Consider the following 13,418-nt stretch of genomic DNA (forward strand, 5'->3'; position numbering starts at 1 on the left):
TATTTTGTTCATCAAAAAGCTTAGCAGATTGAAGAGACACAGGGTAGCTCAGGGTAGAGGTAATAAGTAAAAGGTCATTTCAGTCATTTGGATCAATTAGATTATTACTTGTGGGTGTCTGGGGCTGTCGGCTCATTACCAGGCAGCTCCACAGTAATGACAGGGCCATGCAAACACCAATACACACACGAAAGCAGCGGTGGGGAATTAGAAAGGTGTTAAACTCTGATTGAATCATCAGCGTGAGAGTCAGAACAAGAGAGCAGGTGTTTAATGAATAGCTGAATGGCTGTGATCAATGTGAATGAATGAGAAACAAGAGCGGCTCGCTCAGTAAGCGCATGTGTTGATGCCGTGACCACGTGATAGCGGCATATAGACACTGCAAAGCTAAAGCAGCAGTTAGCGATCGGCTAAAAAGCCAAGACAATCAGCAATAACCACTCAAGTTTTTTACTGTTTGATAAATATGTTTCGCTAGGAACATTAGACAGGTTGTGTCATTAGCAGCACAGCAACCATTAGCTTGTTTCAGCCTGATGAACGCCACCTGTCCATAAGGTGTTTACTCACAATCCCAAATTACTTTATGAGACCACAATACTTAATTTTGAGCAGAAGACTTTACATTATATTTCAATTTCCAGTTACTGAATGAAAATTTGTTTTCAATTGAACACAACATAGGAAATGAGCTTTGCGGGTCTGACGATGACAACAGCACGCGACAGAGTGACAGGAGGATTACAGCGTGGACAGATGGCACTACCGAGCCAGGAAACTGCAGGCTTGAAGCCAAAGTGGGGAAATACAGCAGGTGATCAGAGCAATATGGTGGAGAGGGTGACCTGCTGAAAACAAATTCCAACCCTTCAAAGGTTCTTCTTTTCAAAACAAAATGAAGAGCCAGCTGCAGCAATGTGGCAGCGTTTTGAGAAGATAAAGGATTTGTCTGAATCGTGCTCTGAATTTGATTAGAGGCTGAAAACTATTAGAAATTCTAGTACGCGGAAATAAAAATTCTGCCTCAGTGAAATGAAAATTCGCCTGTTTCCATGTCAGATCAATTTATTTCAAAATCCAATCAACAACTAATAGATTATTTTTTCCAATTTCCAGGCTGTAAGTGATTCTGACTCACAAGGAATTACAATTTGTTGTTGCTGTTGTTCGGCTTCAGTTTCTCTGGTGATCTGCAGGCTCTGCATGTGATGCTGTGCTAGCATCTCGTGTGGATTCAAATCCAGGTCATGATCCAATGACACAAACTAGTTCCATTTCAATTCTGCCACTGCATATTGTGTTTACAGGTAGAAACAGTGTGACAATGATGAGAGAAACTACTGAATAAACCATGTCCCATCCCATGTGCCTTTCCTCATATCGTGCTTTTCAGATTTCTTTAATGGTGCATCTGCTAACTCCAACTATCTAGACTCAAGTTATTTAGCATTATTAGGTTGTAGCATTGACAAAAACACAAGTATTCAGATATTAATTAATAACAAATTATTACTGAATAAAAATACTCATTTGCAACTGTATCAATACCAACAATTCCATTATTTGTTTGAAAAGGAGTAGGCAGAAGTATTTACTTATTTGTCCCTACCCCCTCAAGTTTTACCTCTCATTCATTTAATTTTTTTTTTTTAGTCTTAAATTAAACAAACAACATATGAAACAAAAGTAAAGCAAAACGAAACAAAACATACATAAATCAAAAACAAGAAATTAGCAAGCCCCACCACAGTATAGTTTCTTTCATATGAAAAATACAGAAGGTGTATATTTGCAGATACACAAGTTATGGAAAAACAAACAAACCAAAACAAAAAACCAAAAAATAACCACAACACCATTACCAGCAACATTACCGTCCTGGGTTAACCCCGTTTTCTTCATTCTTATACTTATTTAAAATTAGGTTTTTATATTTTACTTTAAACTGTTTTATGTTTTTACTGTCTTTTATTTCTTCTGTTAGACTGTTCCATAATTTAACTCCTGCAATTGAGATAGTTCTTAAAGTTGTTTGTTTGTTGTTGTTTGTTTTAATTTGCATAATTGGTCATGCTAATGTAATTGTAACCTACGTTGTTGGAGAGAGAAATAACATCGTGAACGTCCTAAATGCATTTAGAGTTTATTTAGAACTACAAATTAAATTTCTTTTAGCAATTATTGTTTTTTGTAATGTCTTTCACGTCTTTTTTTAGCGACTTTTTTTCTAAAAAAAAGTCGCTAGGGGGTCTGAAAACTCGCTAAATATAGCGACAAAGTCGCTAAGTTGGCAACACTGCTCACACACAGCCCAAAGCAAAGCTGCTAGCTAACAGCTGCTAGTTTACCATGACAAAACGTTCTTTGGGTTAAGTTTTGAAAATGCAGACAGAGACCGGTTCAATCAGTTTCATAGTGGGAGGTCTGTTTTTATCTTAACTAATACGACGCCATATACAAAATTCATTTGTAACTTTTCCATAACACTTTTATGCAATAATTAAATGATCTATGTTTTACGTCGTGTTGTTGCTGTAGCAACAACCCATGACAACCCCACTCTAGAATACCAAATTATTATTAGAGGCTTTTGAAACATGAACAGGTTATTTACCTGCAGCATACATGACGGCGAGCATGATGGAGGAGATCCATGCGATCTGACTGTAGGAGGCGCCGAAAATGTTCTGGATTTCTTTGAAGAAGACTGTGATGGCTTTCGGGAAAGCGTATGAGAATCCTATGGAGATGAAAGATCCAAGTACCACAGCCCACCCCCACCCACCATCTGGTGGGGGCACAGCAGGACTTGTGGCTGGGGTTGGCATCACTGGCCCAACTCAACGCAGATTCGCTGAACGCTGGAAAAAGAAAGAAAGGAGGATATCAAAACTCACAGAGAACTTTAAGGTTACGGAAAAAATGACCCGAGAAGTTCTGTTTCTAGGAAAATGTCATCGATCATTAGGGGTAGTATATCCTGTAGATAAATCACAAGCTGTGGCTCATATTGACAGTATACAGACACCTGTGGGATGATAAAGGAGGTTCAAATGTTTGTTCTCTCTGTGTTTCAGATGCGCAGCTGCAAACAGTAATGTGACACAAGAGCAAGGAGGACATGCCATGCCCTTATCCTTTATAGGGTGTGGGCAAACACAGGATCACGAGATTCCAGAGGGCATGCACTCATTATACCTGAGAGGCCAGATCTCCCCGCCCACTGTTCACCTTGAGCACACCTCCTTCCCACAGGCATTAATGAAACAAGGGTAGAGCTTGACTTACAGAAGTGTAGTGGCAGTTTAAAATCACGTGTGTGGTGTATATACAGAGTAAACCTGACCTAATTACACGTGAGGGGGAAAAAAACAAGAAAGGAAACTATCTCCTGCCACACATCACTGTGCTGATGCTACAAGTCAAGTAAAGAAAGATGCACTTATATTCACGGACATGTGATAAACCAAAAAGGCCAGCTGCTATGTTTTTAGCTCTGTCTAGGCTCATTAGCCTCACCTCTGTCATCAGTCAGAGGTGAGGCTGTATAATTTACAGCTGTATAATTAATTTGAGGCACCAGCTGAGATGATGGCAGCTAGTGTGGCGTCACAGAAATGAGCAACCTGTCGAAGAGTCAACATGTTTGCTCGTGTCAGCGGTGCAGAATCACAAGTGAGTAATTACAGAGATTAACACAGCCAGACTCGGATTACCAGGTACGAGTCTGAAATAATTGGCACCGCTGATTTCACTTCAGCTTTGTGTTATTATGTTTTCATTAGAGAGCGAGACCCATTTTAAGGTTTAAAAGTCAAACGGGTTCCCTGTTAATCGCTTAATGATGACCTGTTCCTAGCAGACAGGTATCAGCAGTAGCTGGTTGCTAGAATACCTGCCAGTCAGAACAGTCGTTGTAAGCTTAAAGACAATCCAAGCGTTTAAATCCACCATGAAGTTGTTAGTAAGGTCTCAGGTCTCAGTCATACAAGCCGAGAGTACGGTCGGCGTCCCTTTGGCAACCACGAATCTCTAGGGATGAAGGAATGCTGGAAGTTGCTGGCAGGTGTAACTGGTGTAACAAGTTTCACCTGTCTGTGCGCTTAATGATAACATCTTCCCCGTGCCAGTCGACTGATCAAGCAGAAGATTGACTAAACATAAACATCATAGGATACCTCACTATCCAGCTTTGTATCTGATCAAGCGACTCGACCATCAACTCTGACAGTTTCCTCTACAACACAACAGGCAACCACTGGAAAATTCAAACCACAACTTTAAGTGAAATGCAACATCATTGTTTTTAACTTTTACATGAAAATATTCAGCTGGCTGATCCAAACGTACCGGCCCTGGGTCGACATCTTACCAGAGCAAGTTTCATTTAAGAACATCAAAGGATTTAACCAGGAAACATATGGTTCTCCTGTCCGAGTGCATCGATGACTCGCAAAGACCAGTGTAAATAAACGATGTCACTCGGCTTCCTTGTTCCAGCTCAGGTATGAGCAGACTGCATTGTTGTGGAGACTCGTGCATTTGCTAATGTCAGTAATTTTGAAAAGCTAAAGAAAGCCAGGAAGCAGGAAATAAAAGACAGGATTATTTCTTGGCAGGAGGCCAGAGAGTGACATCACAATGAACACTTTTAAGGCTTTAAAACGAACAAACTACAATAGTAAAATGGAAATGGAAATGGAAAAGCAAGTTCAAACAGAATTTGTTCTGTTTCTTAGCAATCTAGAGCCGTTCGTGCATTATTAGCATGACAGCACAATACCTGCTGTTTTGTGCTTAAAAAGTTCATAGAAAAAAATCTGAATTGGAGCGGTGTTTCATTTGGGAATTTTGACTTGGATGTCTCTGGATTTCTAACTTTCCACTTCAACTGGAACGCACCAGTAAATAAGAAACTTCAGGGGCCCTGAGACATGCGGCTGTAGCAAGTCTGTAGAGATTTTTTGTGTAGTAGATGCATTTCACTTTTAGCCAACTAGAACATCTCCTCCAAGTAGATTTTCAACTCATATAACTATATTGTTAGTAACTATACTAACAATGTTGTATGGACTTTTGTGACTAAATGAGTCACACAGGCACTGACTAGTTTCAATGTGCATCACTGTGTTCAAGTGATAAAAAACAGGCACTGTGTTGATGGATGAAGGACTCTACCTGGCTAGCAAGCAAAAGGAATATTGTGTTTTTCCTTCCTTTTGTGTCTGTTTTTCCTTTACCATATTGGCAGATATATGGTAAATGGCCTGTATTTATATAGCGCTTTACATATCCAGTCATCCACCCATTCACACACACATTCACACACTGGTGATGGCCATATAGACTGACTTCTAACAGACCAAAATTTTTGAACATTGATGATCATTGCCGGCCGTAACTCACATAGTGTGTCATATATTGCTACATTGTAGCTACATTGTAACTACAATGCTACAATGTAGCAACGTAGCTACAATGTAGCAATGTAGCATTGTAGCTACATTGCTACATTGTACAGCTACATTGTAGCTACATTGTAGCCACAGCCGCCCTGGGGCGCACTGACAGAGGCGAGGCTGCCGGACACTGGCGCCACCGGGCCCTCTGACCACCACCAGTAGGCAACGGGTGAAGTGTCTTGCCCAAGGACACAACGACCAAGACTGTCCAAGCCGGGGTTCGAACCAGCAACCTTCCGATTACAAGGTGAACTCCCAACTCTTGAGCCACGATCGCCCCTATATTGGAGATCCAAACTGATATCGTATTGGTACTGGTCTTAAAAATCCTGTATAGTTCAGATAATAATAATTAAAACAAATTAATTAAAAGCCAAAGGGGATGATTAAATTTGCTTTTATTTTGGAATTCAATAGTTGTGGAACTGTGTTTTAAATAAGTGAATGACTTAAGCAAAACATCACTTCACTTTTGCTAAAAACTGTCCTCTGAGTATATATATATCTCTTGTATTGCCCCTTTAATCAACGTTAGAGATTAGTCTTTTTTCCCCAGAGTTTCATATAGTAGGTCTAATCCATGCTAATCAGATTACAGACTGTCCAGAGTGGCGATTGGTGGAAATACTCGTTTTGATTGATTGAACGTGGCAACAGTGCACGAAGGATCCTCAGAACCCATAAGCAGCTTATAAATTGATGGCTGTTAATATGAAGCTCCAAACAGATTGGCCATAAAAGATCTAGTAGGTAAAAAAAGGGAATTGTCCACACAAGCTTGATGGATCTGGTTTATGATCAACCATATAAGTACACAAGAAGTCAAACAAAGTAAAGTCACTGTTCGGTCGTTACAAAGTCAACACTTACTTCCTTCCAGATCAGTGTCATGTGCCGTCTCCCCTGTGCCCTTCACACCAGTGATCATGAGAGCAGCTACTACAGCCCTGACTGCTGCTTTGGTCAAAGCTGGTGGGTTATGAAAACAGTGCCAAGGAACAAGTCAGGTGACAACAACAGGGCTGTACAACCACACCCACCTGAAAGACCACTTTTAGAATAAAACATTCCAACTCACCAACCAAACATAATTCATTGTCAAGGTGCTAATAAAACTTTATTGACTCCTGTCTGGAATTTTATTCAGATTTGTCTTCCACAGAGGTCAGCAGTTACAGACCAGTATGCTAGTTTGACTATGTACCAGCACTGTTGGGCTGATTGCCATGGTGAGTATTTGTATGTTTCACATAATAAATAAGGGCTCGTTTACAGTGGTCATAAAATATGACTGTAGCTGTGAAGTCTTTCCAAAGCAGCATGCTAGACACAGAGCAGCTTCTGTCCTCCATCTGCGTATACATTCACTGGGTCATCTATCATTTAGCTCAAACCTATGAAAAGCCCATTGTCCATTTTCTAGCAGAACCATGTCAGAAAGATCCACAGTCATATTATTTAGTGGTCCAATGTAAGTGAATTAAGATTCACTCACAATCTTTCCTGAAGTTCTTATATCTTCTTATTATGTGTTTTTTAGCATGTTTTCTTGGCCTAGCAATGCTTTCCACTGAGTTCAGGAAACATATTAGCACTTTTCTTCTTTTGCTTTTTATATATATGACTGCTATGTTATCTACCTAGCATTAGCTTAGTGACATGGAACAGCTATCTAATAATAACACAAAGGATACATGAAGCTTTGTATTTTGGCAGAAACCAACGTAAACAGAAATCTTGATAGAAAACAAGTCAAAATGAGCTGAATTCAGTATTTTCCACTAATATCTGCCAAGTATTTTTAAAGATATCTCACTCTGACCCAAGAGGAAGGATTGGCCAACTGGCACTGATTTGGATTAACCGCATTTTCAAGCATTATAATAAATCCCCCGAAGAATCCATCACAAGTCACCATGTTAGAAAGTGTTCTACAGAGAGACTGTGAAACCACATTTCTCAACAAGTGTGGAGCCATGCACAGAGAGTCGCTCAATAGAATAGAATAGAATAGAATAGAATTAAACTTTATTGTCACTGCACATGCACAGGTACAGGGCAATGAAATGCAGTTTGCATCCATCCAGAAGTGCTTTAGCCGTGATATAGATATATTACAATATATATTAGCAATAATATATATAGATATGTAAGTATATTACATCAAGCTGAACAGACTGAGTTTTTTTGGGCCCATGTCCTCTCAGTGCACTTGAATTGACCACCTGACTTCACCTTGATGAGTCTTATCCAGACAACAGAGCTCAGTGGAGGGGGCAGCAAGGACACGGCAAGGGGAGCAGAAACCAAAATAGAGTTTCTATAATCAAATCATAGAACTGGCATAAGCTCATCAGGCTGGGTCACATACTGGACAGAATGTGTGTGCTGTTTGAGCTACAAGTCTTTGTTTGTAGGGTAAGGTTAGAGTTTGGTTAGTCGTGACAGGTTAAGGTTACAGTAACTGTGCATTATGACAAAAAATGTTCTCCGTGCAAACAGGTCAGCTCACATCTGTGTGTTTGTGTTTTTGTGTGAATGTTTATGTGTGTGTCCTAGAAAGACATCACTTAGTGCCTTGGTAGGAAGCCAAGACATGAAGAAGAATGTCAGGTTTCATTCACAACAAGGACAAAGCTGAGACTCAGTGTTGGATTTCATGTCAGTAAAGAGGAATAAATGAACTTTGCCCTCTTTGAGTTGGCACACCAGACCTACTGCATTTCCTGCTAACGGTAGTAGCAGCAAATCAATGACTACATATGATCATGTGTAGATGCAAATCTGACATTAGCATTCTGCCAGTCTATTAGTATCTGAATTTATAACACCCGATAACTGAATAATGAAGAAGTAGACGAGACGAGAGAAACATCCTTCAGCCACTTCACGTGTGTTGACATTGAAAACTTTGTCATCCACACCAAAAACACAACAACCAGATGATCCGGGCAGAATGGCGCAGAGCTAAAATGAGTAAATAAATAACTAAACATAACAAATTGAAGTGAAAACTGTTTATATTTGATGTATCTCAAAAATAGCCGATATAGGATATTTAAGCCTGATACAGATATCAATATTAGGTAAAGTTAGAGGCCATAAAAATCACATTAGAAAAGCTTAAAGACTCTAAAACGGTAAGTAGAACAACTCCTTGTACAAAACACATTGAGAACTTGATTTATTGTTATTACAAAAACACTGATTACCACAGGTTTAAACTTTAATATCTCCTTAAGGGAATCATGATTCTCAAACGCTGCCAACACAGTTATTATACAGTTATTATTTTTAGATGGAGGTTAATTATAGTTTCCTGAGAGAGATATTGCAGAGACTTTTTAAAGGTAGCCTTCAGGGGCCATTAAAGGAGGATGAAAAGAACAGCAAAGACATCCTTCAGAAGAGCAACAATTCCACATTTTCATGTTCACATCTAATTAAAAGTTTTCTTTGAATTCTTATATGTTCAAGTACTTTTTCCACTTTTACTGATAGTGGAAGGTTGAGCAGTGGTCAATTACTAATGTTTTTTAATGGGCTTTTGTGGAGCCTTGTAAGACTTGAATTGTAATGAAGGACAACAGAAGGTTAACTAAATCAGAGTTATGGCGCAAGAGGACGCCGGTTTTACCTGGAGGAGATAAATTAAAGTGTAGGATTCGTCTGTATTTGTGAAGACCTTGAACAGAAGAAATACTCAAAGCTTCACTTAGAAGCTATTCAGGTGAACATATCCTGTAAATACAAAAGGAAACTTGACCTCTACACTCAGCTTGCCAGCATGCCCCCCTCCTCCTCCTGACTCCGCCAAAGCCTCATGCTGGGACTTGAAGTTATGGCAATGGAAGATTAGCTCTAAGGTAACCTCCAAGTAACAGTACACCCATTGTTAAAACAGAAGTTCATTATTAACCCAATAAACACCTCTCTAAAAGTTGACTAAACCACACATGCCATCTTCTTATCATCACAACAACAATCTAATCTCACGTCAGCAGTCAGGCAAACACACTCGCCCATATTCTTTCACAAAGAAATAATTCCTTTGAAATCCGCTTTCTGATTAAAAAGGCCATCAGGCAGAGGGTCTCCCCATAAAGTACACTAACACTGTAGTTCCCTTTCTCCTCAGCCTCTGGCCTTTTACTAACTCCGGGATACCTTGATTTAGAAAATAAATTTCATGTGTGGACACAAGAGCATGCTGGGAGGCTTATTCACTTTTCCATATGGGCTGCCAACACCCACATTAACCATCCAATCCAGAGCTCCCTCTCCGCTACACACCTCTGACCATGTCATGAAGGTCACAGAACTGTAATCATGTTATATTTAATAGTCAGACAGCAAACGTTAGTCATGTCTAGAAATGTGTATGGGGTGGAACAATACCAATGTTATGTAATGATACTAATTCTGTTGCTCAGAATATTCGTACTCTTTTTATTACTTGATGAATAGGGTACAAAAAAATTTAACTAGCCATCATAAGAGTCCAAAGAAACAGTTTCTGTAGTTTTTGATCAGTGCTGAGTGGTTCTGTGATGGTGTGTCATGGGTGGGTTCACATCTGGCATGATTTCCGTCTTTCAAATAAGAATCAGGTAGAATCAGTTTGAGTCTGCTCTTTCTTTTCTCTTTTTAATGTAGGGAGCTAACTTTTTTTCATTTGTGAACTATCACTATTCTTCAAACCCTTGCAACTGTACTGCTGATCCATCAAGGTATGGAACTTCTGAGGGTGACCTGTGGTACCAGATCCTTTGATTCTTGTGGGTTAAGCTTCTGTGGATAGGCCATGTTTAGGGACATCCTGTGGACGTTTTATCGAGCTGATCTGTGGAGTCTGGAGGCTTGCTCTGTACCTCTTAACTGTTGTGTTTTCGTGATTTGCAGTACACTGTTGTGGAGGCAGCTGCTGTCAGAGAGTGCATTTACATGGGTTTTACATGACAAAATAACTTCTGCATTAATTCTGAAACCCAAGGCCTGGCTTGAGCTTGGGCCGTGGTGATTCCTGGATTGTTTCTGGATCTCCTAACCAATTTCCTCTCACCTTAGACTGATGGTTTACGTCTTCATGCAGATTTTGGAAAAGTGATGACACATAAAAACAACTTGTACTTATGAACCTCAACAGACTTTCCTAATTTGCGTCAGTTTACAATTCTCCTTAGATTTTCAGAGTTAGCTGGACTTCCCCATTGTCCTGAGTATTGGAATGCTGTCAAACAAATACGTTTTATGCTCGCCAAGATAAACTGAATAAGCCTTTGAAACCTAGCCCTAGAATCTATATATTTGAGTCTTTATGAATACTGGCCCTGTGTGCATTAGAGACAAATATAAAATGAATTCAAATTTGTTAACCTGATTCTTGTTTTCCTTAAAAGACATTAAAGACATATGCTGTACAATCATTCCACACAGGAAATAGAACAGTTCAAATAAATTACATTGACATTCATGCTCATGAAGAGTGAATGTAAACTTCTGACCACAACTGTAAGTATAACATTTACAACAACAATCTCTCGGGGCAAAGACATAAATGCTAGCCAAAGAGTAACTTAGTTAAAAAACAAACAACAACGCACATTTTAATATTTCTGCCCACATGGTCAGAAAGGTCACTGCTTTCGGAGAAACAAACAGTGTGGACATTGTCAACTGAAGACTGTTTAGGTTAAATTTACAGACAAGACAACATTAAAAACAACAAAAATGGGACGGAGACTAAATAGAGAAAAATGCTAACTTCGTTTCTGATGGAAGGGCATGATATGACAAACTTAGGATATTTTAAAAAAGCTAAAATGGAAATTCTAATCATAAGAAAATTCCGGACATATCAGTAAAGTAAGTTAAAGGAGCACAGATGACTAATATCACACGTATTACCTTATAGCAATTATAAGTTTTCGCTGGTTAGCCGTGCTTGCACCTGGTCAAAAAACTGTCCCACACATCTCCTCATAAAACAGCACAGATGTACAGATTTGACATGTTAACTGGTGAGCTTTGGAGGAGCTGAAACATGTTTTATTTTTCTTTCCTTTGGTGCAAAGCAAGCTAGCTGCTGACCAGTTTATATGCTATACTAAGCTAACTAGCTGCTAATGGTAGCTTCATTTTTTTGGTGCGGGTAACAATATTATTATCAGACTCTCAGCAAGAAAGTTAAAAACAGTATTTCCAAAAATTGAGAGCTTTTTAAAGGTTTAAAGTTTTTTTTATGCATAGTCCCATGTAAATCTAATGCAAATAAATAATGGATGCAAAATACTTTTTCATCTGCTAGCAAAATGTCATTAAAATGACGTTACTTTTTAATAACAAATTGTGACTGAAAAGTTGTACTCCTGAGACATTTAACAAACTGAAACTCGACTCAGAACATTTCAGTTCTGCTCCTATGGCCACAAGTGGTTTGATAAATCCGGTTTAAACTAGCTACTGTTAGCCACCTTGAACTTAAATACTGATCTTCAGTTTACAGCTCTGCCTGTGCTTTAGCATTTTAGCATCTCACCACGGAGGGCGCTGTTACAACCACATATTTGATAACCTACTAAGATGCTCTGTCACAGCCAACTTACACGACAGGATCATAGATTACAAACTACAGATTTCATTTTTTCCACTTCTACTCAAACCTAAAACTGGGGTCGTGTAAGCTTTTTGCCATTTAAGCTAAATACACATAGGGTATTCATCACATGCAGAATGTGAAGTTATTCATACAGATCACCAACTGAACAGGACCTGACGTGGACATAAATACATGTGACGTCCTAAGATAATAATACACTTTTTTCTCTTTCAAAGTTCGACTCGATCAGAAATGCCTATAGCTGGAAAGGCGCAGGAACCGGAGAGTAATTCCTCAGCACTGCAGCCTAATCATATGATGCTGCTGATAGAGACCGGATATTGACCGGATGAAGCCAGTCTTAATGCTCACGGCCTACTAAACCGGATGCTTCAAAACAGCCCAAAAAACAGTGCAAATATATTTTAGGACTGTGCACCTCAGCTCTTCCACCTGCGACACCTGACAGCAAAGCGGCAGATGGGTTTCCCTTCTCTCCTCTCTTCAAAGGCTCCTGAACGCATCATACAATGCGGCCACATGCACATGCAGCGCCGCAAGCCGCTGTCTTGACAGGCTACCGCGCTCATTCACCGCAGCGCACACTCATCCCTGCATCGCTCGGTTAATCCTCGGGCTCACCGGCAACGTCGGCGCGTCCTTCACTGCAGTCAATGACAACCGGGCACTGGATGTTACTTTACCTTCTGAAGGAGGCTGTGCGTGCGTGTCCTCCGCGGGCTGCCGGCTACGATGACCTTGGAGCATAAAGATGCGTGCGGCTGTGTTGTGCACAGATCGCTATTTGAATTTCCTGAGTGAGCCGCTGCCTGACGTTGAGCTGTTGCGCACCACAGGGGGCGGTGCTGCCTGCCCCGTCTCCGTTTTAGATCGTGATCCGAGCAGCCCAGCTTTTGTGTTACCATCCCTACACCCTGATTTGTAGTGCCGTGGAAACACCACAGCGGAGAAAAAGACAATAGATTTTGGCGTTTTAAGCTCTAAACAAAGTACATGTCTTTAATATAATAATTTAATAGTTATATAATAATTTAATAATTAATTCTAATTAATTCTAATTTAATTTAATTATATTAAATTCATATGGATTGCTTCTGAAAATGTCTGTGTTCTACTGCTGCACTTTATTATCTCTGTCAGATTAGCTTGGCATTGTTCATATGAATTTAGCTTTAATTATATTTCCTCTGTGTAATGTAAGGAAAAAATGAGGATGTTATACATTTTTGTGTGTTTATTACAAACACACACAAAGAAGGATAAGAGTAGTGCTGTGGGTTACTGCAAATATTGGCATGATCTATACCAAATACTGTAGTAAGCAGCTTGTGTTG

General features: G+C 39.6%; 1 protein-coding gene across 2 annotated transcripts in view; it reads right to left on the reverse strand.

The window, feature by feature from the left end:
* LOC102777587 (monocarboxylate transporter 2) overlaps nucleotides 1-12,877 on the reverse strand; it is a 30,109-nt gene extending 17,232 nt beyond the window's left edge. The window contains exons 1-2 of one of the 2 annotated variants that reach the window (XM_006799692.3): nucleotides 12,768-12,877; nucleotides 2,618-2,864 (exon numbers count right to left, since the gene is read on the reverse strand). In XM_006799692.3, the coding sequence (XP_006799755.1) occupies nucleotides 2,618-2,831 (214 nt within the window). In that variant the 5' untranslated portion in view covers nucleotides 2,832-2,864; nucleotides 12,768-12,877. Of the gene's footprint in view, nucleotides 1-2,617; nucleotides 2,865-12,502; nucleotides 12,557-12,767 lie in introns of those variants that run through there. The other variant, XM_006799693.2, reaches the window with a different exon arrangement.
* Nucleotides 12,878-13,418: the final 541 nt, after the last annotated feature.

This window comes from Neolamprologus brichardi, chromosome 17, assembly GCF_056152115.1.
Source record: "Neolamprologus brichardi isolate AB-2024 chromosome 17, ASM5615211v1, whole genome shotgun sequence".
NCBI classification, from domain to species: domain Eukaryota; kingdom Metazoa; phylum Chordata; class Actinopteri; order Cichliformes; family Cichlidae; genus Neolamprologus; species Neolamprologus brichardi.